General features: G+C 40.0%; 1 protein-coding gene across 3 annotated transcripts in view; it reads right to left on the bottom strand.

Annotated features, from left to right (window-relative positions):
- The window catches only part of PAQR8 (progestin and adipoQ receptor family member 8), an 85492-nt gene extending 59670 nt beyond the window's left edge, over positions 1-25822 (bottom strand). Inside the window, exons 1-3 of one of the 3 annotated variants that reach the window (XM_055329567.1) lie at positions 25700-25822; positions 24348-24420; positions 14678-14791 (exon numbers count right to left, since the gene is read on the bottom strand). Coding sequence is in view for 1 of the 3 variants with exons in the window: in XM_055329565.1 (XP_055185540.1) it covers positions 24348-24350 (3 nt within the window). In the remaining 2 variants the exon portion in view is untranslated. The remainder of the gene's footprint in view (positions 1-14677; positions 14792-24347; positions 24421-25699) is intronic. The other 2 variants (XM_055329565.1, XM_055329568.1) reach the window with 2 other exon arrangements.
- Positions 25823-27255: the final 1433 nt, after the last annotated feature.

Genomic DNA, 27255 nt, shown 5'->3' with positions numbered 1-27255 from the left:
TGAAGCCAAGTCCCCTGTGTGGTTCAAATCCCATGGAAGAATGAGCCTTACATAAAGATTTAATTTTTCTTTCACCAAGGCAAAAGAGAGGGAGGAAAGTATAGGCTATGATCTTCAGAAAGTCTAGGGTGGAGGGGAGAACCAACAGCACTTTTATCTATTTCCCTCAGTGTTCACTGTGAAATAGTCAAGGTGCTTATCTCTCTAACTCTGTTGAATGTACCTTTAAGGCAGTCCCAATGTTTCAATTCATGTCTCACCCCCAGAGTCCCAGGCATAGAATAGGAGCTAAAATAAATGTATAAACTTGGTGGGCTGAATTGAATAAAATTAAATTGTCTTTTAAAAGAATTTGAGCACAGTCTACAGAAAGGACAGCCACAATATAATCTTGATTTGGTGGCTTGTGGGGGCTTAGTAGGGTGCTGTGGGAAGATGGAGGAAGGCAGTACAATGTGTACATGTGATCTGCTCTACAGAATGTATTTGCTGGGTAAATACCTCCTTATCTTTTTCCTTTTAAATACAAGCTTACGCCCCACTTCTTCAGAACATCTGGGCTTGGGCAGTGATGATTAGGTTGAGTGCTTGTAATCACAGGTCTATTTTGGGAAATTATAAGGTGTGAAGTCTCAGAGGTTAGCATTCAGGAGTGATTTACTGATCCTCCCATGGGCCAGCACCAGCCCTCCCTCTTAGTGGATTGACTCAGCCAGCACTGACACCTGTTCAGCAGGCCACACTGCCTCTGACCACATGCCTCTTCTGCCCTCTCTCAAAGAGATTATGACAGCAGTCTAAGTGAATAAGGCCTAGGGGCACCAGGGGTGCCTCCAGCTGCAGAAGGTAGCCTGACCTTGAACTCTAACACAGCTTTAATTCTTCACTTTACAGAATGAGTTAAGAGGGAAAATGGATGATTGATGATTCGAATAATAGTGAATGGAAGAAATAAAATGATCCACGGAGAAAAACTCACTCTCCTGTCTGTATTTAGTCTCTGATGGGAATAAGGATAAAGTTAATGGATGGGGTAGAGTGATATAGGAGGTGGGTCAAGAGTATCAGGAGGTCCCTTGGCCATCAGTAGGCACTTTTATGGCTGTATTCCTGTGAAGAGAAACAAAGAAAGGGGGGCTGCAGAGAATGGAAGGTAATTCCACCTCTTTGCAGTAGTGGAGAGCCAAGAGTAGGGCTGGTCTAGGTAGGGAGGCAAGAGGAACTCACCTGTCCATTTCCAGGGATTTCTGAGCTTCCTATTTGTACAAGCAGGTGGTCTATCTCCACGTACTGTGCAGAAGGCCAAGTGGACTCAGTACGTCCATTTGCTAAAAGATCTTTTTTCTTTTTTAAACGTGGAGGTTTGGAGACCTATTTTACAGAACTAACAGAGCTGGGGTTACAGCCTTCTTGAATAAATGAAGTCAGAAGACAAATTCCTACCTCTGGAGGGATTTGACTGCTATGCTGGATTTTCAGGCACAGTAATAAGCATGAAATAATCTTCCTAATATCCAACTATAATACCTGACTCTTACTCCATAAATTGAGACCAAATTAAATGAAAAAACCTCCTAAATCTCTTGCACTCTGGCATCCTCCCCAACTATTCCACTGACATTGTTCCTGTCGAGATTGCCTATGAATTATTTTACTTTACATTTGTACCTGTCTTGGCTGCTCTGCAGCATTTAACTGCGGACCACATGTTGAAATGCTCCCTTCCCTGGATTTGGGGGCAGCAGTCTTTCTTGGTTTTCCTCCCATTTCTCTAGTCTCTCCTTCTCAGCTGCTTGCAACAGGCTCAGATTTATCTGACTATATCTTTTCTTGGTTTAGGTACAAAGGGAGGAACCCACCCTTGTCAGTTTAGGTAGAAAAGGATAATTAGAAGGTACTAATTGGCTTACAGAATCAATGGAAGAGTTGAAGAAGTAGATTCTAGGCAGAGTTACTAGGAACAAAACCACACTCAGGACCAAGTTGCCAAGGAAGCTGCTGCTTCTGCCACAATTGGGAAGTGCTTGCTGAGATAGGAAACTGAAGCTATAGTGGCCCACCTGGCGTCCAGAGTCACTACACTCCATATCAGCAAAATGGATACCTTCTGCCCTGCCTGGTCCCCCATGAATTCAGCTCTGAAGCTGGAGTCTTAATGTGAGTGTGTCTAATTGGCAGAACCTAAATCACATCCTTGGAAACCCTAGAAGCAGGGAGTCTCAGAAGTGTTTTTAGCTTTCCAACTTTATAGCACAGGAAGGAGCACTAAAAGGAGATTGAAATAGATGTTGAGTCACGTAGTCCCTTAAATTTCAGTGTTCGTCAGAGTTATGTTCTTGGCCCTTTTCTTTTCTGGTGCTAAGACTATCTCTCAGCAACTCATGGCTTCAACCATCCTGTGGGTTGTCTCTAACTCTGAGCTCCAGACTTGAATGTCCAGCTGGCTGCTAGACAGCTCTGTCTCCTCTAAAGTCACTTCTTCCCCCATATCTTCTATATCAATGAATGGCGTCACCATCTATCCAGTAATCCAAGCCAGAAATTAGGGACATTGCTCTGCCTCTCATCTGCCTTGCACAAATGGCTGTTGAGGTATGCAATTGGCCTATATTTTCTAGTCTTCCTGCAATGAGGTCGGGCCATGTGACTGCATCTTGGCCAATATAATCTGAACATAGGTGATGTGAGCAAAGTCCGGGTGAAACCTGTGGAAACCTTTCATATATTATCTGTGTTCTCTTTCCACATCTGCCAACTGAATGAATAGAACTTTAGGATCCCAGAGGAGGATAGAACCATAGATATAAGCAGCCTGGGTCCCTGAATGACTCAGTGGAGCTTTGCAACTCCCAGAACTGATCTGCATTGTACTACGATGTGTGGGTGGGCTGGGGAGGGGAGTGGGGTCATGAGAGTGTGTCATTCAGATCTACTTCAGGGAGAAGGAGACAAGATTTACTATGACCCCAGCTGCTGCCACACTGGGCCTATCACTGTGTTTGTGCCAAGGCTACATTTCCCATGAGCTTCTACCAGCCAAGGACTGAGCATGGTGAGTGTAGGAATTCAGACCGTTTCTGCAAGACTCAGGATTCCTCCAGCAGGTAACTCTGACTCCTGGAGTCTCCACTGGCCTGGATGAATTTTTCTTGGAACTACAATGAAGTCTGGGTATCTTGCTACCCAATTCTTCCTTCCTTGTGGCTCTTCTTCGGTGGTGTCAGGTCTGTACTGTGGTCTGAAAGCTCTCCTCTCTTCTCATGACATCTTTCTATTTATCCTTCACAAGTGTTTCCCCTAGTCAACCAAGTCTTGTACAACTAATCTCATCCGGGCATCTGCTTCTCAGTAGCCCTAAACTAGCACAGGGGAGAAATGAACCTTTAATGTATCATACCACAGAGATTTGGGAGTTGTTTGCTACAGCAGTTAGCATATTCCAGTTAACCACCAAGTTTTGAATATTTCTAGAAGTTAGTTTCTCTCCTCTTTGCAATCCTGTTTTTTAGGCCTCCTGAGCTGACTGCTCATCTTCCTGAGTGAGTCTTCTGTGCCTGCTCTTGGTAAGCAACCCTGTTTCAGAAACTACCACCTTATCACAGCATTCTTACAAGAAAATTATTAACCTCAATTTTACACAAAGGGAACTGAGATTTAGAGAAGGTAAATCTTCCCCAATGCTATCTCATAAGTAACAGAATTGGGATTTGAATCCAGATCTGTTACCAAACTTTGTGTTCTTTGGACTACCCCAGTGAATTGGATTTAAGTATTTTTTCCTGTGCAGTAAGTATATCATGACATTCATATGCATACCCACTCCCTTGAGTTTATCTAAGTTCTGATGCAAATTTACCTAGAAAATGAAGCAAATAGATCACAGACTACTCAGCGAAGAGGTATTATATTAATAAAAGCATATTCTAAATATGTAAGTAGAATATCCACTTAATGATATTGATACTTCTCTGCATGTTCTCTTCATTTCCATTTTCTCTCCTTTTTAAACTAAAAATATAATTATTGGAAAAATAAAGATAAAAATATAATTATTGGAAAAATAAATATAAGATTATAAATAAAAAATATTTTAATCTCCACTGGCATTAGAGGTTATATCAGGAGCCTCTCTGAAGGTTAGAACAGGGATAAGCTGGGAAGGGAGTTATGCATGCTATTTCCACAGCTCTGGAGAAAATGCCGTTCAAAATAATATTTAAAAGCAAGTGGCTTAGAGTGCTATCATATAAACATTTAGTCAAGTACCTATTTTAATTTATTTAAAACTAAAATTTATTAAATTTAAATTTATAATTTTGTTTATAATTTCAATTCTTTATTATCGTTTACAAATTTTAAATGCAATTGACATAGAAGCAATCTTCATGCATGGGTGTGAGGACTCCCACACCTCACCATGCTACATGCAAATCTGATTATGTCATGCCTGTTAAATAGCTTTCAGAGGCTCCACAGCCTATTGAGGATAAGGAGCAAATTCCTCAACCAGCATTCCAGCCCTTCTGTGAACTGGCCCTTGTTTCACCTCTTGGGACTGTCTCCATATCTACCCTCCACTGCAGCCCTAGTAAACCAGTGACGAGCTCACCAACCCACCATGCTTCCTTGTGTCTCTCTGTCTTTACAAATGCTATCCTTTTTGGAGGGAACATTTTTCTCTTACTCTTGTCTTCTGAAACACTAAGAATTTCCCAATATATGGTTTATGTACTACCTTCTCCCAAAAGCTCTCCCTGAAATCACTCTCAGCCATACCTACCTCCTAGGCTGAATCAGGTGCCCTCTCTACCACCATCTCCCCTTTTCTTCCCTGAGGCTTCCACAACATCCTCTGTCCTATCACACTAGTGTAATTGTCTAATTATATATCAGTTCTCCCCATGAAGTGGCTTCATTCTTAAAGTTAGAAATTGATTTTAAATAAATACATTACTCCAAAATAGTAAGTGCTTAGCAAACAAATGCTTGTTAAATTCATTTAACAGAGGAAGGAAGGAGGAAGGAATAAAAATGTTGGCTTCTCTAGTATACAATTTATGTATCCTCTATGTAATTTATAAAGATGAATCATTTGCCATATAAAAAAATGGAGTTTGTATCCTGTCACAGGCATCAAGTATATTATTGGCTTAGCTAAAATTTAGGGGTCAGAATTTTAGGAACTGAGAGTTAGGGAAAGAAACTAATTAAGTGGTTATTAACAGACTTACTGAAGAGTCCATGAACTCACCAAAGTAATATGCAAAACTGTATTTGTGTGTCTATGCACAACATTTATGTGTTCTCCTCTACCAGGCAGGTGGGCAAGTTTCTTTGAAAGGACAAATGGAGGGACGCCTGGGTGGCTCAGCAGTTAAGCATCTGCCTTTAGCTCAGGGCATGATCCTGTAGTCCCAGGATGGAGTCCCACATCGGGCTCCCTGCATGGAGCCTGCTTCTCCCTCTGCCTGTGTCTCTGTCTCTCTCTGTGTGTCTCTAGTGAATAAATAAATACAATCTTAAAAAAAAAAAAAAAAAGGAAGGACAAATGGAAAGCAGCCTGATTTATTCCAGACAAAGCATCATGGAAACATTCTGATGGGCAATGAGGGGAGAAGGAGGGATAGGCCATTATAAGAATAATGAGATGGCAGCTCCAAAGAAGGGGTGATTCATACATTTTAATTTATGATTGGGTTCTCATTTGGTGAAGTGTTTCACCATCAAATTAAGTATTAAAAATATAGTATATTTACCAATTCAAGTGTGACAGGTCAAATTTTACCCCTGCCCCATCTCTGTTCATGAGTCTGTGTCTGTCCTATTCATCTACTGAGGGTAATGAGGACAAGAGAATTGGTAAGTGCAGAGAAAGACAAAATTGATTTACATACATAAAATTGATTTGTATTTATACTTGTGAAAGAAAGGACTGAATCCAGAGGTGAAAGAAAGGGTCTTCTGGAGTTTTGCCAGCAGGAGAAAGGAGAGATTCAGAAAGCAGCAGCTTGAAGACATGAAACCTAGGAATGAGCTGTCCCCACATGATTTTTAGGAAGTGTGATTTTTTTTAGGAAGTATGTCCTTGCCACATTTTCACCAGGCTCAGTAAAGACATGAATTGCTTTTCAAGGTCTTAGGCATCAGATTTATGTTTGTTTTTAGTGTGGGTGCTATGTGGCAACAAGCTTTCAAGCAAGTCTCAATTTATTTGTTCAGGTTACACAGGTTTGCCTGCCCATTCTGCTGTGAAGTAGCCTGAAGTCTACACTTGACACACCTCTTTTGGGGCTGGGTTGGGTAGGTTGGGGGATGGTGAGTCACAAGAGGCTAACTGACCCCCTATCAGTAGTTTCACTGACCAAGCCACTCCCAAGTTTCTATTTGTTTTATGGGACGTCTGGGCCATTCTTCAGGTGGGGAAATCTGCCCCAGGAAAAACCACTAGGTCTCTGGACAAAAGTACGGAAAAGATGAAGCTGTTCACTTCAGGCCTCTTTTCCTTTAGCTAGCTGCAGGGAGGGTGGATAGCTGACAGTTCCCAGCTAACCCCCTCTGCCTTGAGATTATCCTCTGCTGAAGTGAACAGCTTCATCCAAAGTTTTGTTCTCTTCTCGGAGGCAGCCCATACTCAATGGCCGGTCAATGTCCCCAGAGTAAGGGTAACCCTTTGGGGCCATCTCAGTTCCAGAGACTCTCTTGCAATCTGTGGAGGCCTATGTTGTGACAGCCTCACAGTCTAACTTCTCTGCTCAATCCTGCTTCTTTACACTCCCACAGATGTTGATCCAAGAGAGCCCTCCAATAAGCTTCCTGCATGCTGGTCTCCACTGCAGATGCTGTCTCCCTGGAAGCCCAGCTTGTGACAGTGATTGGAGGAACAGTGCAAGAAAGCAGATGTTAAATCTGCATCATCCGCTAGTTATCTGGAAATAAGGACCCCATCACGTTGGTTGGTAGAGCATGGATAAAGCCAGGTCCACAACAGCAGTGTGATCACTGAGTTTCTGGAATGATACACTTTTGGAAGGGAATGCATTGGCTGGGGCAATGGAACCAGTTTTTGAGAAGCATGAGGAAATTGGTAATTAGAAGGGCAAAAGATGCTCTGGAGAAAGACAAGGAAAGGCTGAGTGTGATTAATTAGCAACTGAAGGCTAAACATAAAAGTCAGAGGGCCTTCTTGTAAAGAACAATGAGACTCTCATCTCCAATAGCAGGAGGGCATCTAAAACTGAAGATCAGGCTCAGATCTAACCATAAACTTAGCAGAGCTCCAGAAAACCTTAAATTCTCAGTGGCAGGTCTGCTACACTTAGGTCCGAGCTCTAATTGGGAAAGAACAGGATTCTGATAAATGAGAGGTAGATATTTGGGTTGATGGAAATCTTGAATATGCATATTCCCCTGAAGCCTCTAGGTATGGAGAAAGAACCCACTCCTTCCTGTCAAAGGCTGGTACTCACCCCACCCCCCCAATTAAGGATGGTTACTTAGGCCTCTGACTTGCAAGATAACATGTGTTCCCATGTGAATCTGCCACCATTTCCCTTCTTGCCACCAGGACCATCATAACCCATTACAGTCAATAACACAACCCATTAAATCACAGCAAATGCAGTCATGGATGCACTGGGTCTGTGAGAGGAGGAAAGGAACTACACCCTGAAGGAGCTGCAGGTCCTGGGTAATGCATACTAGCAGAGCTAAGAGAGGATGTGGAATCAAGGGGAAGTAGAATATAAAGTTGGCTAACAGAGTGTTAATTGATATGGGAGCATTCTCCTGGGTTATATAGGATTATTAGACAATGGCAGGGACCCCAGTGTACACTGCTAAGATGGCTCTCAGATTCTTGGAGAAAGTGATGCTCACATTCAATGAGGAGTGAATGCCAAACTTGTCTTGCAGACAATGGAAAAAAGGATCAAATGTCTCATAGAAGGAAGCATGCTTGAGTGGATTTATTATGTGGGGCTGAAAACTCCACCAGATGACTGTTTTTCATGTGAAGGTTCAGAGGAAAGATCAAAGAAGTAAGGAAGGACCTGGTAAGAGGGACATCTGATTCACTGAGGAACTCACTGGTGGCTCTCCTTTATAGTCCAGAGCTTGTGGTTAGAGACGTCATTATAGAACTGAGATCCTTAATAATGATAGGGATGACAACAACCTGAAATAGCAGACACAGTGACAGTGCTTAGCTTTTGCTTTTAGAAGCCAAATGGGTTCAATCATTAAAGTGAGAGGCAAGGTTGCAGATGTGGCAAGAGGGGCTTGATCCATAGAAAGCTATGGAGAGGATTATCAGAAAAGATTATCCTTATGGGCAAAATAGATGGACAGCCAATAGGAGTATTATTCAATCGACTCAATAAAAAATAATTAAGGATGAAAGATCAAGAGGCTGAGGGTAGAAATACCAATAAGAATTCATGATCCTTTGCCCAGCTTCCATATCTGGGTTATTTTACACACCCAGAACTCTTACCTGAACCACAGAACACAGTAAGCATTAAGTAAACAGAATGGCTCAGGCAGTTGACATCAGCTAGCCTTTTTGTTGTGCCTCAGTGTTGGTACAACAAAGTAGCCATGGCGGCACGAATGGGAGATACATATGGGCTCAACAGTATGGGCTCCCACTCACCAAGACTGCTTAAGCTATTGCCACTACCAAATTTCTGATCTTCCAACAATAGAGGCCAATCCTATATTCCTAATATATCCACATCACTTACAGGAGATCAACCAATCATTTGGTGTCAAGTTGACTTCATTTGACTCCTTCTACCCTGGAAGGGGCAATAATTTATCTTGACTGAAATCAACAAGTACTCCAGCTATTAGTTTATCTTTCCTGTTTACGGGCCCCTGGACAACACCATTATCCAAGGGCTCATAGAGTATTTGATCCATTAATAGGGAGTTCTATAAAAGATAACGTGGGAATAAGGTGAGCTGTAGTAGTGAGTATATGATCATAGGATCCACTGGCCCTATCCAATCCCATACTGCACTACACAGATAAAGCAACAGAATAACTTGTTGAGGTACAACTGAAAGACCAGGCTGGAGGTGATACCTTACAGTATATACCCTAAATCAACAACTACTATATGGTGTGGTGTCCCTTGCAGTTAGAAAACATTGGTCTAAGAAAGAACCAGGGAGTAGAAATAGAAGTGTCCCTGCTTACCTACACTCCCAGAGACCTACTGGGAGAATTTCTGCTCTTGTTCCTGAAACTCTGGGCTTTATGAATTTAGAGAGCTTAGCTCCCAGGAAGAGGATGTTCCACCAGGGTACACAGCAGGAATCCTATTCAAGTTTTGTCTGCTGCCTTGTCACTTCAGTTTCCTCATGCCAAGAAATCAGCAGGCATAGAGAGAAGTCACTTGCCTTATGGGGGAAATTGACTCTAAATATCTGGAGGATATAGGGAGGCTTGGAATAATATATTTGACCCCAATATATTGGTAACCACTTGGTACTCCCTTGTAGCAGCTTTAACTCAAGGAGGGCAAGGTGACCAGGAAATCAAGATCCTAATGCACAAGAGTCTGGGTGACGCCACTTAGGAAAACCACCTAACCCAGAAAAACTGCTACCGAAGGGTAAGTGAACTTCATCATGGATAGTAGAAGATGCAGTTAATGAGTACTAGGTGGGACCTCGAGACCAGGTGCAGTGGAGAAGACTAGTTTTTAGTTCTATGTTAATGAACCTTCCTCTAAGTTGCCCCCCAGGTGCTGATCACAAGGAGGATCAAGAGGTAGAAATGTCTTACATTCAAATCTCCATCTCAGACTCTGCTTTCTGGGGAACTCAAATTGTGGCAATTTTTAATTATATCAGTTCCTAATACATCTATTTTATTTTTTTCTGTGTTTCTCCCTAGTTGATACATATTTTTGCAGGGTGGGTAGGGGGCCTGATTATCTTCATGTACATGTGCTTTTGTGTTTATTAACTTAACACTGTCATAAAGCACTCTTTCCACATATTATTACACAGTCTTCATAAATCTGATTTTAATGTGGATATAACATTCCCTTCAATTGATGTAGCATAATTTTCAAAAACCATCCTTCTATTGTGGGCCATTCAGGTTTATTTTTATTATAGACTATATCTTACATAAAATTAATATCTTCCTTCAGATGACTGTCTTATTCAACTGAATTAACTCCTTATATCAATCCTGAGTAGTAGGATGATGGAGTAAAAGGGGGCAAACATCTATCTTTAGGTCTCTTTTTATCTGTTACCAAATTGCTTTCCAAAAAAATTATAGCATTTATACTGCTGCATCAAGGAGCATTTCAACACAATCTTCTGTCATTAGAAATTATTACTATGGAATTTGTTAGTAGTTTAATAAATGTGAAATAGTACTTCATTATTGTATTAACCGGGTATCTATTCTATAAATTCTGGCTGAGATTTTATTGTTTATATTACTGTAATTTCCTTTTGTGTGTTAATGTTCCTAGGAATATTGACAACATTAGAAGGCACTCACCACCATCACCAAAATAGAAGAGAACTGAAAGTTTTTGATGAGTTAAATTCAAGTAGAAACAACATGGTAATCTGCTAGAAAGAGCACTGGACTTGTGTTGGACCCTGGCTCACGGGTGCCAACGTGTCCCGGTGGACGCCCCAGAGACTCAGACCCCAGACAGGCAGATGCAATCAGCAAGAGGGTTTATTGAACGTTTGCCCAAACGGGCTCTCCGCCTCCGAGGAGGAAAAGAGCCCCGATTAGCAATTACAGGGATCTTTTAAAGGCAAAAGGAAAGAAACCGCCTAAAGGCAAAAGAACCGCGGGAGTCGCATAGCATCCAGGTTGATTTCAGAGGGTCAACAGGAACCTATTCAGGGACATTCCAATCAGGGTGTAGGGGGGAAATGGTTTTCTTATTGTGAACAGAATGCTTTTAGTTGCTAACATTTCAGGAAGGTGCCTGGATGGGCTGCCTCTGGGTTAGGGCTGGCCCTACTTACAAGGGGGGAGGTTTCTTCACTTGGAATGAGTACATGTAACCTCCAGTTTCAGTTGAGTCTGTTACTACTTATGGTATTTTGAGAATATTTTAGATTAATAAAAAAAAACTGAGAGACCTCAGAGTAGTAGGCCAGATCCTATTTTGATTTTTTTTTTTTTTTGCAAAGATCTTTAAAAACAATAGATCCAAATATAAAACTTATCTGAAGGATTTCAGTCTCTGGTTTATGCTCTCCAGAATTACTCACATTACATCTGCCCTACACCTGGAGGGTGGAGTGTTCAATTCTCCAAGTTGTCCAGGTCACTGGAGCTGACCAGCATGGCTCACTTGTCTCAAGCAATTGATATTTGGTGATAGAGAGGTTACCAGGCTTCTGAGGCCTACACTTGGTTGGCAGAACAGAGAACTAGGCCAAGGAGAGAAGGTGTTCAGACCTAAAAAACATTATTTTATGTTCCATGGTTTAGAAAAGTTTAAGAGAAATAGGGCTAGTTGACATTAACACTTTGGAAATCATAGTTATTTTTACCTGTTTAGGATTATTGGTTTTTGGTTTGTGGTTATTAGATTATTGATTTTTCCTCAATTTTCCAACATTTATTGAGGCACTAAGCTAAGTGCCAGGGATATAAAAGTGAATAATACAGTCCTTGCCCTTAAGGAAGATCATGATTTACAATGGAGATAGCCACTTACAAGATTATAACTACAATATGTAATTATAGGAGTGTGGTAACCACAGCTGTAAAAGTATACACAACAGCTTTCTTCTCCTGTTGTGAATGATGTGTTTCAGAGTTTTAGTGTTTTAAAATATCTTATACTTTTGCTTATTAAGTAAAATAAAGAGATTAGGGACTGAAAGCTGAAGCAAAAATGTCATTATTTGAAAGTTATAAAACTGCATATCTGAAAACCCCAAGAATATCAGCTAAAAAATTACCAGAGCAGGAAAAGAATATAGTAAGGTGGTGGCATTCAAAATTAATATACAGAAATAATTAATCTTCATACAGACAAACAACTAGTCAGGAATACACAGGAAAGACCCCATTTATTACAAAAATTAAGGATAAAACCACCACATATAAATTAAACAGTAATAGATGTATAATACCTATAGAAAAAAAAATTTAGAACACCAGTAAGGAACACAAAAGATAATTTGGAAAGTCAAAACACATTCTTGGAGAGGGTGATGGCTCAATATCATAGATATGTCTTTTTTCTCTAAATTAATCTATAAATTTAATCCAGTCATCCTCACCCATCCAAATTTAATTAGCAAGCTGATCTAAAGTTTATATAGAAAGATAAACAAGCAAGAATATCCAGGAAATTTTCTTTTCCAGGAAAATTTTGAAGTTAATGAGAAGGGACTAGCTCTTGCATATATTAAAGCATATTATAAAACTATAATTTTTAAACCAGTATACTAATGATGTATGAAAAAATTAATCAGTGGAATGGAATAGAGAAATCCAGGAAGGGACCCAAGCATATATAGGATTTTGTATATAATAAAGTTAGCAAAGAGATGCATTAGTTACTCGTGTTAGGAAGGCAGTGTAATGGATGCTGTGGTGTACCATCTATATTCCTGGTTCAGGGCCAAGGCACTGATTTCCCCAGCTGCTGGGAGTGCTGTTCACTGAGGCTCCTGGCTGAGCCCCTCCCCAGAAATTGCTCTCAGCCAAAGGCAGCTGCCTCATTTAAAGTATACCTTAGGGTCAGTAATATCCAAGGACTGGTTGATGCAGGAATACAAAAGCCTGGACCTCTTTGCTCAATTTAAGACAATTCTGTAAGGACATTCCAGATCCAGAGCTCATGGAATCAGATTAAGCTTTGTTGCCACTGAATCTCAATTCAACTTCTTCCTCTGCCCAGTTCTGCTTCCTTCATTTCCTTACAGGTATGATTCCTGAGAGCATTTCCCAACAAACTTTTCGTGTTCAAATCTCTGTCTCAAAATCTGTCTCTTGGGGAACTTGATCTTCAATATGACTTTCTTCTTTGTTGGATGTAAACCTTGCAAATTCAACTAGAATAAATTTCAGCTGAATCAGAGCTTCAAATGTAAAATTTTAAAAATTAAGCTATAAATGTAGAAGAAACTAGAGAAGAATTTATATACCCCTTATTAGCATAAATATTAGAACTCATTAAAAAAAGATGGATTTTTCCACATTAAAATAAAATTCTGATGAATGGATAAACAAAATGTGACATATGCATACAGTGGAATATTATTCAGCTTTAAAAAGGAAGGAAATTCTGACTGATGCTACAACATAGATGAACCTTGAAGATGTTATACTAAATGAAATAAGCCAGTCACAAAAGGATGAGTACCATGATTCCACTTATATGAGATCCCTAGAGTAGTTAAATTCACAGAAACATAAATTGGAAATAGTGGTTACCAGCGCCCGGGGTGGGAGGGTACTGGGAAGGGAGGAAAGGGAAGTTGTTATTTAAGGAGTTTAGAGTTTCTATTTTGGATTTCTGTTCTGGAAATGGATAATGTTGATGGTTATACAACATAATACCTGTGCTTGATGCCACTGAATTGTACACTTAAAAATGGTTAAAATCATCTATTTTATGTTACATATATTTTACCATGATAAAAAATAAATAAAATTGTTTGTCAAAACCCACCAAAGTGAAAAGAATATTTGCAACTTCTATCAGAACAAAGGATTAATTGTCCTATGAAGCAATACGGAAAAGACCCAAAGTACAAAAGAAAAATGGAAAAAATTGTAGGAACAGAGAATTCACAAAAGCAACGAAATTGGCTTTTAGATATATAAAAGTATACTCAACTTCACTCATAAAAAGAAATACAATTCAAATTACAGAGATACTACCTTACACCTGTACCATTCCAAAAGCCAATGAACATACAAGGAAATATGCATGCATTGCCACCCCATTGAAGGAACATTGGCAATACTGACCCAAATTATAAAAATGTATATTTTTGACTCCAAAATTCTACTCCCAGGAATTTACTCTATAGACATACTGTACTTACATACTGTACTTATTATACAAGATTACAAGATTACACATTGCACTTCTTTTTAAATGATAATTAAAGTTTAAAAACAATTTGAATATAACAGTTTATAGCAGCATTATTCATAATAGCTCCAAATTGCAAACTATCTAAATGTTCATCAAAGTTTGTGAATGGATAAACCATGTTATATATAGCTATACAATGCAAAACTACTCAGCATTAGAAAGGATCAAATTACAGATGAATCTCAAAAACCTTATGCTCCGAAAAGAAGCCAGACACAAGCAACCACATGGTATATGATTCCATTTATATGAAACATCTGTAAAAAACCAAGCTATAGGGACAAAAATTAGATATGTGGTTCCCAGTGTGGAGAGCAGGGAATTAACAGCAAACGGACATGAAGAATCTTATTGGGGTGATAAAAATGTTCCAAAGTGGATTTATGTTGATGGTTGCACTATTTGATACATTTACTTTAAAAATCACCAGATTGTACTCTTAACGTGCAAAATGCCTCAGTAAAATTATTTTGAGCAAGTTCCAGGGGAAGATGGTGTTCAGTTGGATGGCTTGCATACCTTTAGAATGAGGAGGCTCAGTTGAGGCCCTTTCCTTATTCTCCTACCTTACGTTTTGCTTTTTTGCCAGCTAGAATCAGCCTGAACAAGGACTGGTGGATCCCCAAAAAGGGTCAAGGAAGAGGGTGGACTTCCTTGGAGTGTTGAAGACTCTCCTGCTCCTGAAGGAGAAAATAGGAAAAGGCAGAGTTAGTGCAGAATCACCTGAGCTTGGGTGGGGTATCTTAGGAGCTTCAGAAGAAAAACCCTTTATCAGCCAGAACCCAGAGCTGGAGCAATGCATGTAGGGACTAAGGGCCCAGCGGGAAGTATAAACCCAAGTTGAGGCCAGAGAGGAGCACTCTGCCAGATAAGCAAGGAAATGGATTCCCAGTATGACTTGGGGTTGGTGAAGTTTCCAGCCTGGTTGTGTCTTCCTTTGGTGTGGTGGAGGGAATAGCTCTGGTACTGAGCCTATAGAGGTAATACTATGTTAGGCAACTCTACTAATGATATATGACACAAATGCAGAGTGGATAGAGCAGAAGATGCATAAAGTTCTCTCTCTGTAGTTTGATAATTTCACTATTCTGTGGCTGATTCTGCGAGGTTCCAGTTAGAACATAGAAGCTCATCAGTAATCATTCTAATAATTACACTCCCAGGGCACTTCCATGGAACTAAGTGGCAGGTAAGAGAGAGATGTGAAGGGGAGTGGAGGATGTTGAGAGACATTAAGAAGAATGCTAAGAAGGAAAGAAAGGCCAGGATACCATCAGAAGGGCACAAGGTATAACATGGGAACTGGGCACCCTGGCTTTGCCATCACAGACTGGATTCTAGGCCAGGCTACCTCTCACTATTATGTGCTTGTCCTTGAAAAAGTTGCATAAAGTTTCAGATCTTCAGCTTCCTCACGTGTGAAATGGAGACCTGGCAGTGCCTTCTACACAGAATTCTCATGGGGATAAAGCATCCAAGTGCTTGGCACAATCCCAGGCACATATTCTTGTTCATTAAGTGCTAGAAAGTTGTATTATTATAAGTTCTCATCACAAGAAAAAAAAAATTAGTGACTATGTGTGGTGATGGGTGTTAACCAGACTTACTGTGGTGATGGTTTGGCAGTGTATACAAATATTGCATAATTATGTTGTATACCTGAAACTAAAGAATGTTTTATATATATCAACTATACCTCAATTAAAAAAAAAGCATTATGAAGAGGCCCATGTGGTAAAAAGCTGACGCCTCTTGCCTAATAGCCAGGACCCATTTGCCATCCAGATGAGCAGGCCACTTTGAGAGCAGATCTTCCAGCCCACCTCAAGTCTTCTGATGGCAACAGCTCTAGCGATTAGCTTGACAGCAACCCCACATGAGACTTTAAACAAGAACCATCCAGCTAAGCTTCTACTGAGTTCCTGACTCAAAGACACTTTGAGATAACAAATATTTGTTTTTTAAGCAAAAAAAAAAAAAAAAAAAAAAAAGGTAGCAAGGTCATGTAGTGGGGGAACATTAGTGAGGCATCTCCTCTTTCACAAGCAGCAGATAAAAGTCAAAGCACACTTCCGGTTAGGGTTGATGTTTCTGGTGGGTATACCAAAGACTATGTCTATTTCTCACCCTGTCTCTCTAACCCTGAAACAAGTCAAAGTGAAGGTATCTTGCTGACTTATAACAACTATCTGCAGAGGGGACAAAAGTGCTTTCTGCTTTGGTCAGAGGAAGAATTCATGAGCTGTTTGTATCGCAAACTGCTTAATTAGACTGCTAGCACTGGCTCCTCACCTTATGCCTGAACTGTTACCAATAATCCATTTTAACCCCTCTTAAATTCCTAATGGCAGCTTCGGTAGCTATGAGAGTTTGGGGGGGGGGCATTTTTGAGCCTTAAATATGTACAAATAAATCAGGTGACTTTAATATTGAGCATGTTAATCTGTACTTGTAAAACAACAGATAGAATATATGCATTATGTACAATGTCCTGTGGACTCAATTTTTTAAGATTTATGAGACGGTGGATGTTTTCGTGCTTAAGTTAGGAATAGCAGTCATCATCTGTATCATGTAAACTTAATTTAACCTGTAAGGCCATAATATCCCATTTTTATAGTTAAGTATGCCTTTATCCCTCAAAATCATGCCAAGGTCACCCAATTGTGCCCTTGCTCAGCCAGGACATTTTCACTAGCTGGTTTCACTTGGAAGGCAAAAGGGATGTCAGTTCTGCAATGTGGCCTCCAAATCCAGTTTTCACACCCTGAAATATTCTATGACCTTCCCAATACTTTAAAAATAAACCCAGGGGTACCTGGGTGGCTCATTTGGTTAAGAATCTGTCTTCAGCTCATGTTATGATCTTAGGGTCCTGAGATCAAGACTCACGTTGAGCTCCACATCAGGCTCCCTGCTCAGCAGGGAGTCTGCTTCTCCCTCTCCTACCCCCACCCCTGCTCATGCTCTCTCTCTCAAATAAATAAAATCTTAAAAAAAAATCAATTTAGAGGAGGGTTGTGGTGGGATGGGCAAAATGGTGAAGGCGAGTGGGAGATACAGGCTTCTAGTTACAGAGTGAAAGGCACAGCGTAGGGATATAGTCAATGATATTGTAATAGTGTTGTATGGTGACAGATGGTAGCTACACTTGTAGTGAGCATAGTGTAATGGATAGAGATGTTGAATCACTATGTTGTATGCCTGAAACTAATGCAACAATGTGTGTGAACTACACTCAAATAAAAAATAAAAAATTAAAATTAAAATAAACAAATAAATTTATTTTGTATTTAAAATAGCCAGAATTTGGGATGCCTGGATGGCTCAGTGGTTGAATGTTTGCCTTCAGTTCAGGGCATGATCCTAGAGTCCTGGGATTGAGCCCCATATCGGGTTACCTGCAGGAAGCCTGCTTCTCCCTCTGCCTACCTATATGTCTGCCTCTCTCTCTATCTCTCATGAATAAATAAATAAAATCTTTTAAAAATAATAAAAAAATAAAATAGCCAGAATTGACTACTTTTTGCTCACTATAGAGAGCCCTGACTGATATATACTTCTCACACATCAGTTATCTCATGCAAAATGTGAGGAGTATAAATTACACATTATTAGCCGCAAATTAGATTTAAATGTTAAATAAGTAATCTAAATATCTCTCTTGCAAATAATTACCAGGAAAATTATCTCACATTTAAAAATGAAATTAGACTGCTTGCTTCTTTCTCCATGTTTTTGTTTCTTTTTTTTTAATTTTTAAATTTTTATTTATTTATTTATTTTCATTTTTTTTTTCTTTCAAAGAAATTTACATGTATTAAAATAAGAAGAAAATGTCTGGGTGCCTGGGTGGTTCAGTTGGTTGAGCGTCCAACTCTTGGTTTTAGATTAGGTCATGATCTCAGGGTTGTGAGCTTGAGCCCTGCAGCAGGCTCCATGCTTAGCATGGAGTTAGCTTGAGATTCTTTCCCTCTCCCTCTGACCCTTCCCTGTGCACATATGTGGGTACAAATGCACATTCCCTCTCTCTCTCTAATAAACAAATCTTAAAAAAAAAAAAAAAAGAAAAGAAAAAATGTCCATGGGTGAGTTGGAAAGTTATTTTCTTTAAAAAAAAAAAAACAGCTCTAACATCCTTTGGTAATAAAAATATTATAATGTCTTGAACTCTATGGATATTAAAATTTTAATTAATGAAAGATATTATTTTAGAAAATGTATAAGAAAACTTTGATCTTCTAGGAAGAAAGATGATATAAAATATAAGATACCATCATTAAAAGATATTACAATAGGCATATAATGGACTTAGACATATGGGCACAGCCAGCTGGAAGAGATGGCAGGAAATGGAGTCTTTGTTCCAAGGGGCCAAGTGACAAGCTGATCCCTGAGAGATGTACAATATGCATGAAGGATAGCATGGACATGTGGGTCTCTGTGACAAGGGCTTCTTCCATGTCAAAAAATACAGATATTGTTATTTTTAACAATGCACAGACATTTATATTTCACATTCTCTTTTAACTTGAGGTCATTTTCAGACTAGTTTTATGTAAGCATTTTTCTCACCTTGTTGGAGTTCTATTTCAAAGAGAAACTTTTAAGGAAATAGACAGGATGAGGCAATACATGGAGAGGCCAGGGGTAAACCCAGTGTCATTCAGAACCTCTATAAACTAGTGATTAGTGCTCAGTAGGCAAATGATGCTGTATCAGAGAGCATGAGGCAAATGACAGTGTTATCTGGGCAAGAAACACAAAATATAGTCCTGATACTCTCCCTCTGTGCCCCTATTCTCCATATATGCATGGAATCTGAATAATTATTTCTTGATTTAGAGAGGAAAAAAATGCAAACTCATGCTCTAATTACCCCAGATACTCAATGATAAAAAATAGAACAAAATAAACTCATGGTTCAACTTGAAATTTTGAAGGAAATGTATGCTTGTGTTTTCGCAGTTTTTTTCCTTCTAATTTAAAGATTAATTAGTGTATCCATGTCAGATTATCTCCATTTTCTTATCTGTGGTTCAAACTTGAATACTTAGAATTTAATAAGGCATAGTGATGAATATAAAAGAATAAAAAATAGGATTCCTGCTTTCAAAGAGCCTTTAGAATCTCAACCATGGATAACTGCAAGGGTCTGCTGGTCCATCTTCCTGAACCCTGTCTTTGTTCTTTGCTGAGTTTACCATCTACCCCACAGTTGATCTCTACTACTTCCATCGTGTCTCACTGCTACTGCCAATGACTCCGTATGACTCTTAGGACAGCTTTCAAGCCCCTCCACAGTATGGTCTGAACCCACTGTCTAATTTAGTCTTCCACCATTTTCAAGTGGGAATCAGGCAGTCAAGCTAGCGTTTCAACTGTTCTGAGACCAGTAAACCTATCTTTACCACCAGGCTCCTCTTCATGCTGCTCTCCCAACTCAGTGCTCAGTCCCCTTCTCCATGTAATCAAATCCTGTCTATTCCACCTCTCTCTACTCAACTGCTTCCTTATAGGTCCATGTCTTATTTCCAATTTCCCTTTTTTTGGGGGAAGACTTCATTTTTCGGAGAGCAATTTTAGGTTCATAGCACACCTGAGCAGAAGGTACAGGTATTTCCCATATATCTTCACATATGCATAACCACCCTCATTATCAACATCCCCCACCAGGGTGTTACATTTGTGACAACTGAAGAACCTATGTTGACACATCATAATCACCCAAAGTACATAATTTACATTAGGGTTCACTCCTTGGTGTTGTACATTCCGTGGGTTGTACAAATGTATAATGACATGTGTCCACCATTGCTATATCATACAAAGTATTGTGATTTCCTTTCAGTTCTAGACACTTTCACATTGCTATTTATTTACTTTAGGAGTGTGTGCTCTTTCAGTTATTAAGCAAATATTTCACAAACACTATTGTCTGACTGTAATTGACGCTGGATGTATAGCTGTGAACAAAACAGACCTAGTTTCTACCCTCCTAGAACTTATAAATGAATGAGGCAAGATAGACTGTAAGTAAATAAATAAATGAATGCAAATAATTCAAGTGATAAGAGCTGCAAAGGCAAAAAAAAAGAAAAAATTATAAAATTATGAATAACAGAGGGGCCTAAATTAGATGGGGTAGAGGGTGGGGACAGGGTGTGGTCAGGGAGGGTCTCCAAGGAAGTGACATTTAAACAGATCCTGAAGGATGGATTAGGCAGCAAGAAGGGTGGCAGTTATCTGCAAAGGCCTTGAGGTAGGAAGGAGCTCAGTGAATTTGAGGAAGTGTAAGAAGCCAGGGGAGGCAAAGGAAAGTTGGGAAAGATGAAGCCCTTTCTTGCTATCTAGACCTTGAACTCCTTAAGCCCAGAGACCCCATTTTGTCTTTAATATATTACCCTTCATTCCTACCCTGAGTACCAGGCACAGTATTTAACATATAGTAGATACACCAATACATTGATAGATTTGACTAACTTACTTATTTACATTCTTACTAAGATATCAAGAGTTTACTTAGGGAATTAGAATAAGTTTAAAATAATGCATAATCAAGTAGAGTTTTTTAAGACTTTTTTAAGACTTTAAGGGTAGAAACTAGGTCTGTTTTGTTCATAGTTTTAAGTCTTTGTTTTAAGACTTTGTTAAGTCTTTGTTTTAAGACTGGGGTAGGTTCCAGGCACTCTCATTCTCAGAGGCCCTACTATCCCCACATTATTCCAAACGTGTTCAAATGGACCCATAGTTTACATCAAACATTGTTTATATGTTACCACCTAAAAGTAGAGTTGAGTCAAGTTGTTTTTCATGATGATAAATTTGTGGACATTTAAAGACACACATATTAATTTTGATTATGCAAGGTTTTTTTTAAAGTTTATTTACTTTCAGAGATCTCAAACATTTTTTTAGACCCTAAAAAGAACTGTAGGTCCTGAGCATTTTGCATAAGAGGTACAGCCTGCAATCAAGGGTTGAACTGGTTATAAAAACAAACGCACAAGGATTTTGAGATGGGAAAGATGAGGGAAAGGAGATGTCAGCAGAGCAGGAGGTCTCACATGTGGCTTCTGGTAACCTGCTGATTTGCCTGGCCAATACTACTACTCCCAGGAAACAGGAAGTAAGAGGGCACTTGGATCCCAAAGCAGATGCTAGTGAGTCCATTGAAAGCACTAGGAGTCTTGGTAAGAAGTAACCATATCTTTTTAAAAATTTTGGAGTATCCAAGGACAGACAGTCAGATTTTATGAAGGCAAATGCCAAACCATTCAGGAAAAAAAACTTAGGTCTGATTACCTGGCCAGAGACACTGAACAGAAAGATATCTCTAGAAGGTGAGAGAGCTGTCAAAAATCTGATACTGAGGATATAATGAACAATGTGGATGGCAGGAAGCTGAGAGCTACAGACACTGTGCAGGTTGAAATCCAAGCTCATTGAGGTCAGATTTGGAAAAGACCAACTGGGAAAGAGAAGGCATAGATACAAAGACAGTGTCTTTGTTCAGACTGCCAGAACATAACACCATTGACCGGGTGGCTTACACAACAGACATTTTATCTCTCACAGTTCTGGAGGTTAGAATAGAAGTTCAGGATGAAGGTGCCTGCAAAGTAGGTGTGATTCTGAGGCCTCTCCTTTTGATTCTAAGCGGTGTGCTCGCATAACCTCCTCTTTGTGGGCAAGGAGGGGGTGGAGAGCAAGCTCTCTGGGGCATCTTCAAATAAGGGCACTGATCCTATCATGAGCACTCCACTCTCATGACCTCATCTAACCCTGAGTATCTCCCATATACAACCACTGGGGAGGGGGTTAAGGCTTCAACATGTGAATTTTGAGCAATATAATTTAGTCCACAGTGGAAGGGTACACCTAAAAGAAGAGCAAGGGGATGAGCTGAGACTTGAGAAAAATAAGCACAGTCCTTTTTTTAAAAGGCAGTGTAATAATGAAGAAAAGAATAGGGACTTCAGAATCACACAGTACTGGCTAAATCTCATTTATTAACTACGTAGCCTTGGACCAATTACTTAACATCTCAGTTTCCACAGCTGTAAAGTGAAGATAAAAATGCATACAATATAGGGTTGTGGTAAAAATTAGGAGATTGAGGGGTTAAAGTGCCTGACAGAAAAAAGGCCCTTTGAAGCTTTTGATGGAGCATGGAAGGCACAGGAGTGTGCATCAAGAGCAGAAGATGTGAAAAAAAAAAAAAAGAGCAGAAGATGTGGTGGTAATGCGTGACAGAGAGAAACTGTTGAGTGCTGAAATGCACTGTTCACGAGTACCAGTTCTAGTGAATGGGAGGCAGGACTGGGCAGCTTCTCTAGTACCTTCCAACTCTGAAGTCCCATAAATCCATTTACCTGTGAAGAAGCAGATCTATTCATCTCACCTACTTTGCTGTAATTATCAATCCATTTGTCTCAGCACTCTTCCAAATATCTCTTTCAATCTTCCTTATGGTCTGACAACCTAATAATAGTAGCTATTATTATTCCTATTTTACAGAGGTACAAACTGAAGCTCAAAGAATTGGATCACTTACTTAGCCCAAGATTATACTGCTGGAGAGTAACAGAATCTGGATTTGCATCCAGGACTTCCTGGCTTCCACCTCAAAACACCAGCTTTCCTGATCCAACTTTCGTGAAGTTGAATGTTCGTCAGACAAGAATCAGTAGGAAGACACTGGAGCACAAAATGAGTGGGATATTGTAAGAGAACGCCCAGCTTCGAATGAGCTTATGTCTCCAAGGTTGAACAAATTCCATTTGGGGTACCAACAGAATTTATATATGAAAAGACTGTTGGCAGTTGTTCAGGGACTGTGGAGCCAGGGAGGGGTGCCAGAAGGCTGGATGGGTACACACTGTTCCAATTTGTGAAAAGGGGAAGAAAGTGGATTCTGCAAACTATAGATGCCAGTCCTGGGGCAAAGTTCTTGAAGGGCAAGTTGTGAACATAAAAAAAAAAAAAAAAAAAGGAAAGAAATAATTATTAGGTGCCAGTGAGTTTTCAGTGAGAAGAAATTATTCTATATAAACCTTTCTCCCCTCTGTGATAAGGTAAAATACTGCTATGTTTTTATTTAGACAAGTCATTTTGTTCATTCTGATGAACAAGTTAGAAATGTATATACTGGGGGATAGACAAATGGAGTCATAACAAGTTAAAAACCTATTCTTTTCAATTTAATAAATAATTTTAAATGTTATTGTTTCCATGAAAAATATAAATTTTGGCTATTCATTTTTTCATTTCTTTCTATCATTCTTTCTCTTCTTTTTTTCTATCATTCTTTTCTTCTTTATTTCTGTCACTCAATAGTTTTTGAGCATCTCTATCCATCTGAAGAGCTACAAAAAGGCTGACTCAGTTCCCTAAACTCAAAGTGTTTCAAGACACTAGGGTTCCCACTCTTAATTCAAATCCTGGGCTCAAATCCCACCTCCATCAGCTCACTAGATTTGTGACCTGTGGAAATAACTTGACCTCTGTAAGCCTCAGCTTCCTCATTCACAAAATGAGGATAAAAACAGTACTAGCGTCATCAGGTTGCCTTGTGTACAGTAAGCATTCAATAAATAGAGCTATTTTTATTTTCAATAAACTATTCTAAGTTATGGCACTTAGGGAAAAAAGCAGCACAGGATCCCAGTGTTAATCATGGCCATGTCCTTTCCTATGTCTTTCGAGATTCTTTTATCAGCTCCTTTTTATTTATGTGGATAAGTAATTTGTTTAATTTTCTAGGCCAAACTCACTTCCTTTTGTGGTCAGTTTCCATAGGTTTTAAATCAACTGAGGGCTTCAACTTGGCTTCCTAGAACATTATTTTCTTATGCTTACGAGAGGCAGATCAAGGCTCCAGTGTGGCCCTATGAAGTACAAGAGGAGACTAAGTAGAGAAATCAGGGTCAGCCTTCTGGGAATGAGTGCTACCTGGGGTTAGACTGGGGGTAGAGTACAGGCCCAGTCTCAAATACCCATGGACACCTGACATGTAGGAATGTGTGAATCTGGCTTGGTAAAGACTGCATCTAGTAACTGTCTTTTGTTGATTTGTGCAAAATGTAGGTCCAGTGTTGATGGCATGTATGAATCTTTTTTTTTTTTTTAAAAAGATGAAAATCCAGAGTTTTATAAGAAATCTCCTAGTATTTCATTGTTAGCAACTAACTTAAAAACAAAACAAGTCTGAGAAGCAAGATTCAGCCCACTCACCATGAGCTTGGCTCCTGAAAGTGTTCAGTGTTCCACTGGCAAACAGCATCCCCAGTCAGATCTACGCCCTCCCCTACAGAGGAGAAAAGGGACTCTGGAAGTCACACAGCTAATTGTAGAAGCTAGGAGACTAGAACCAAGCTGACAGAGGCAGAGTAACCTTGTAGTTACAGGTTGAATTTAAGCATTTATTTATCAGTCAAAATCCTCTAGTGGCCAGCTTCTTGCACCAAAGAACCAAGTTTCTGTGAACGTTGTTTTCGAATTACTGGGGAGAGTCTTTACTGCAAAGAGAGGAAATGGGAAGCCAGAACTTCTAGGTTTTATTTTTATTTTAAGGGTTTTAAAATTTCTTCCACTCTCCTCTCACTTTTGCCTATCTTTTTCATTTTGAGAGCCAAGTCCCCAAACTGCAGAATCCAATTCAGGTGGTCCCTTCCAGGTGTCACTCACATGGTGGACCTGTCTCTGCTTACCAACTCTCCTTTGTTGCAAGGATCTGTTTTCAGCTAAGACTGTGCTTGGAATAAGTCTGATGAATTCACTCACTTCAAGTGTTAATAGCAGCAAGGCCCAGGTATCTGATAAGAATAAGGGCCCGCAGTCACCTGTTATCTCTTCTGGAGGGTTTTTGGGTTTCACACTCTTTTAACTTCAAAGTCAGTTTTCTGTCCCTGTAAGGGCAGACCCCTAGATAGCTGGCTGGGAGAGATCCTTTCCTCCGCCTGGGGAGTGAGAGAACCGTTTTCCCACAGAGGTTAGAGCGTGGCCAATCTGGCAAAAGAAGACAATTGAGGATTTTCAGAAATCCAGATAGGAGTCCCTCCAGCTATTTTTAAAACTTTTCCGCAAATTGGACATATGTGTATATATATTCATATATCTATATGATATATATTAATAATTTGTATATCTATATAATATAGAATTATATATAAATATATATCTATATAATATATAAATTATATGTGTGTGTATATATATACATACACACACACACACACACACATATATATATATATATATATATATATATATATATATTTTTTTTTTTTTTTTTTTTTTTTTTTAAAGCAAGTAGACGTGGCTTGGAGGAAGCAAGGAGGAGAGAGGGGCCTAGAAGAGCCAGGGAGGAGGGACGGTGGGCGGGCGGAGGGCGAGCGCAGGCGGGAGGCCTTGGGGCCCGCGCAGTGGTGAGAGGCGCGCGCCCTGCGCGGGGGGTTGGGGCTGCGCGTAGGTCCGCCGGGCAGTCCCCGAGCTGCGCTGCAGGGGAGCTCGCGCTAGGGCAGGACGGCTCGCAGGCCCAACGCTGCCGGTGCCCCCCGCCGGGGCCGGGGTCCGCAGGTTCTTACCTGTCTCCGCTCAGAAGCCGAAGTTCAGGTTGGGTGAACAGAGCCCGGCTCAGAGGTGAACCAGCGAGTCAGGTCAGTCCTCGGTTCACTGCATCTGCGCTGCAAGGACCTGGTGCAGGTTTTCGAATTTAACAAAACCCCCTTTTCCTGTAGGGACGGCCCGGAAGCGGTAACGTGGGCGGTGCTGGCGGAGAGGTAGAGCAAACCTTGGGAGAAGGGACAGAGTAGAGCAGTCAGTAAAGGTGATCTGGGGGCAGCTTCTGTGATAAAAGCTTCAAACCAGAATGGAAAAAATAAAATTTTTAGACTGTCCTCATCCATGTACTGCCCCCCCCCTTTTTTTTCTTAAAAGTTATGTGTTGCTGGGGGAGGGGGCATTGGGAGCATTCATTTTTCTTCCTTTCCACTTCCCACCAACCAGTTGATAGCAACTAATTAGGAACAGAAGGACTTGCTCAAAGGTAGGCAATGGGATGCTGCGAAAATCAGCTGGAAACTCCTCTTGCCTCCATCTCTCCTCCTGGGGTTCAATGGGACCAGTCTATGACTGCTAAGGAGATCTTTAAATGATTTGTGAAAAGACCTGACATCTAAGGTGGTAAGTTGAGTTAATGATAACAAAGGAGGAAGCACTAGGCACTCAGTTTTTAACATGTTAGGAGGAGGTATTACTAAAGACTGATTGTGAAGATGTCTTACATCAAAGGAAATAGGCAGAAAACGCAGAATAGAAACTCACATTTCCTCTCGATCAATGGGGGTTGGCTAAGCTGTTATTTCCAAGTGGAAGATGCCAGAAAGTTTAGTAAGAGAGCAGTTTTCCGACAGGTGGACAGAGAATATACTATTAAAATGAGATTACAGTGAGCCCCAAGGTTGTGACCTTAACTAATAAACTCCTTCCCATTCAGATAAGAGATATGTTTAATTACTACATGGAAGGATTCATCTAAGTCATAAAACCCCGAGTGCCAGAATATTCAGTCCTGCCCAAGTCAAGAATCAGCCACCAATAGCAAGCACAGACTTTCCATTTATAAACAGCCACCTAGAAAGGGATGAGTAGTCACTGCATTTTCTTTCTCTAAGCTGCTGATCTAATAAACAAGGTGAAATGTAATCCCTTGTGCCTGTTGGAATTCCTAGCACATAATAAGGCTCAATAAATATTTGTGGAATGCATTGCTGAATTCATAATGTTTACTACATTATATATATATATATATATACATACATATATTAAGATTTTATTTATTTATTCATGCGAGACAGGGAGAGAGAGAGAGAGGCAGAGACACAGGCAGAGGGAGAAGCAGGCTGTCTGCAGGGAGCCCAATCCAGGACTCAATCCCAGGACTCCAGGATCACGCCCTGAGCCCAAGGCAGGCACTAAACCACTGAGCCACCCAGGGATCCCTTACTACATTGTATTTATTAGACTTGCTTAGAAATAAGCTCTGGGATGCAGTTTTAGCCATCTTTAGCTAATATGGGATCTGGCCTTTTAAATTAGTCCAAGGAGGGGAGCCTGGGTAGCTCAGTTGGTTAGGCAGCTG

This window comes from Nyctereutes procyonoides, unplaced genomic scaffold (genome assembly GCF_905146905.1).
Source record: "Nyctereutes procyonoides isolate TBG_1078 unplaced genomic scaffold, NYPRO_anot_genome, whole genome shotgun sequence".
Classification (NCBI taxonomy): domain Eukaryota; kingdom Metazoa; phylum Chordata; class Mammalia; order Carnivora; family Canidae; genus Nyctereutes; species Nyctereutes procyonoides.
This window is presented reverse-complemented; position numbering and strand designations above follow the sequence as displayed.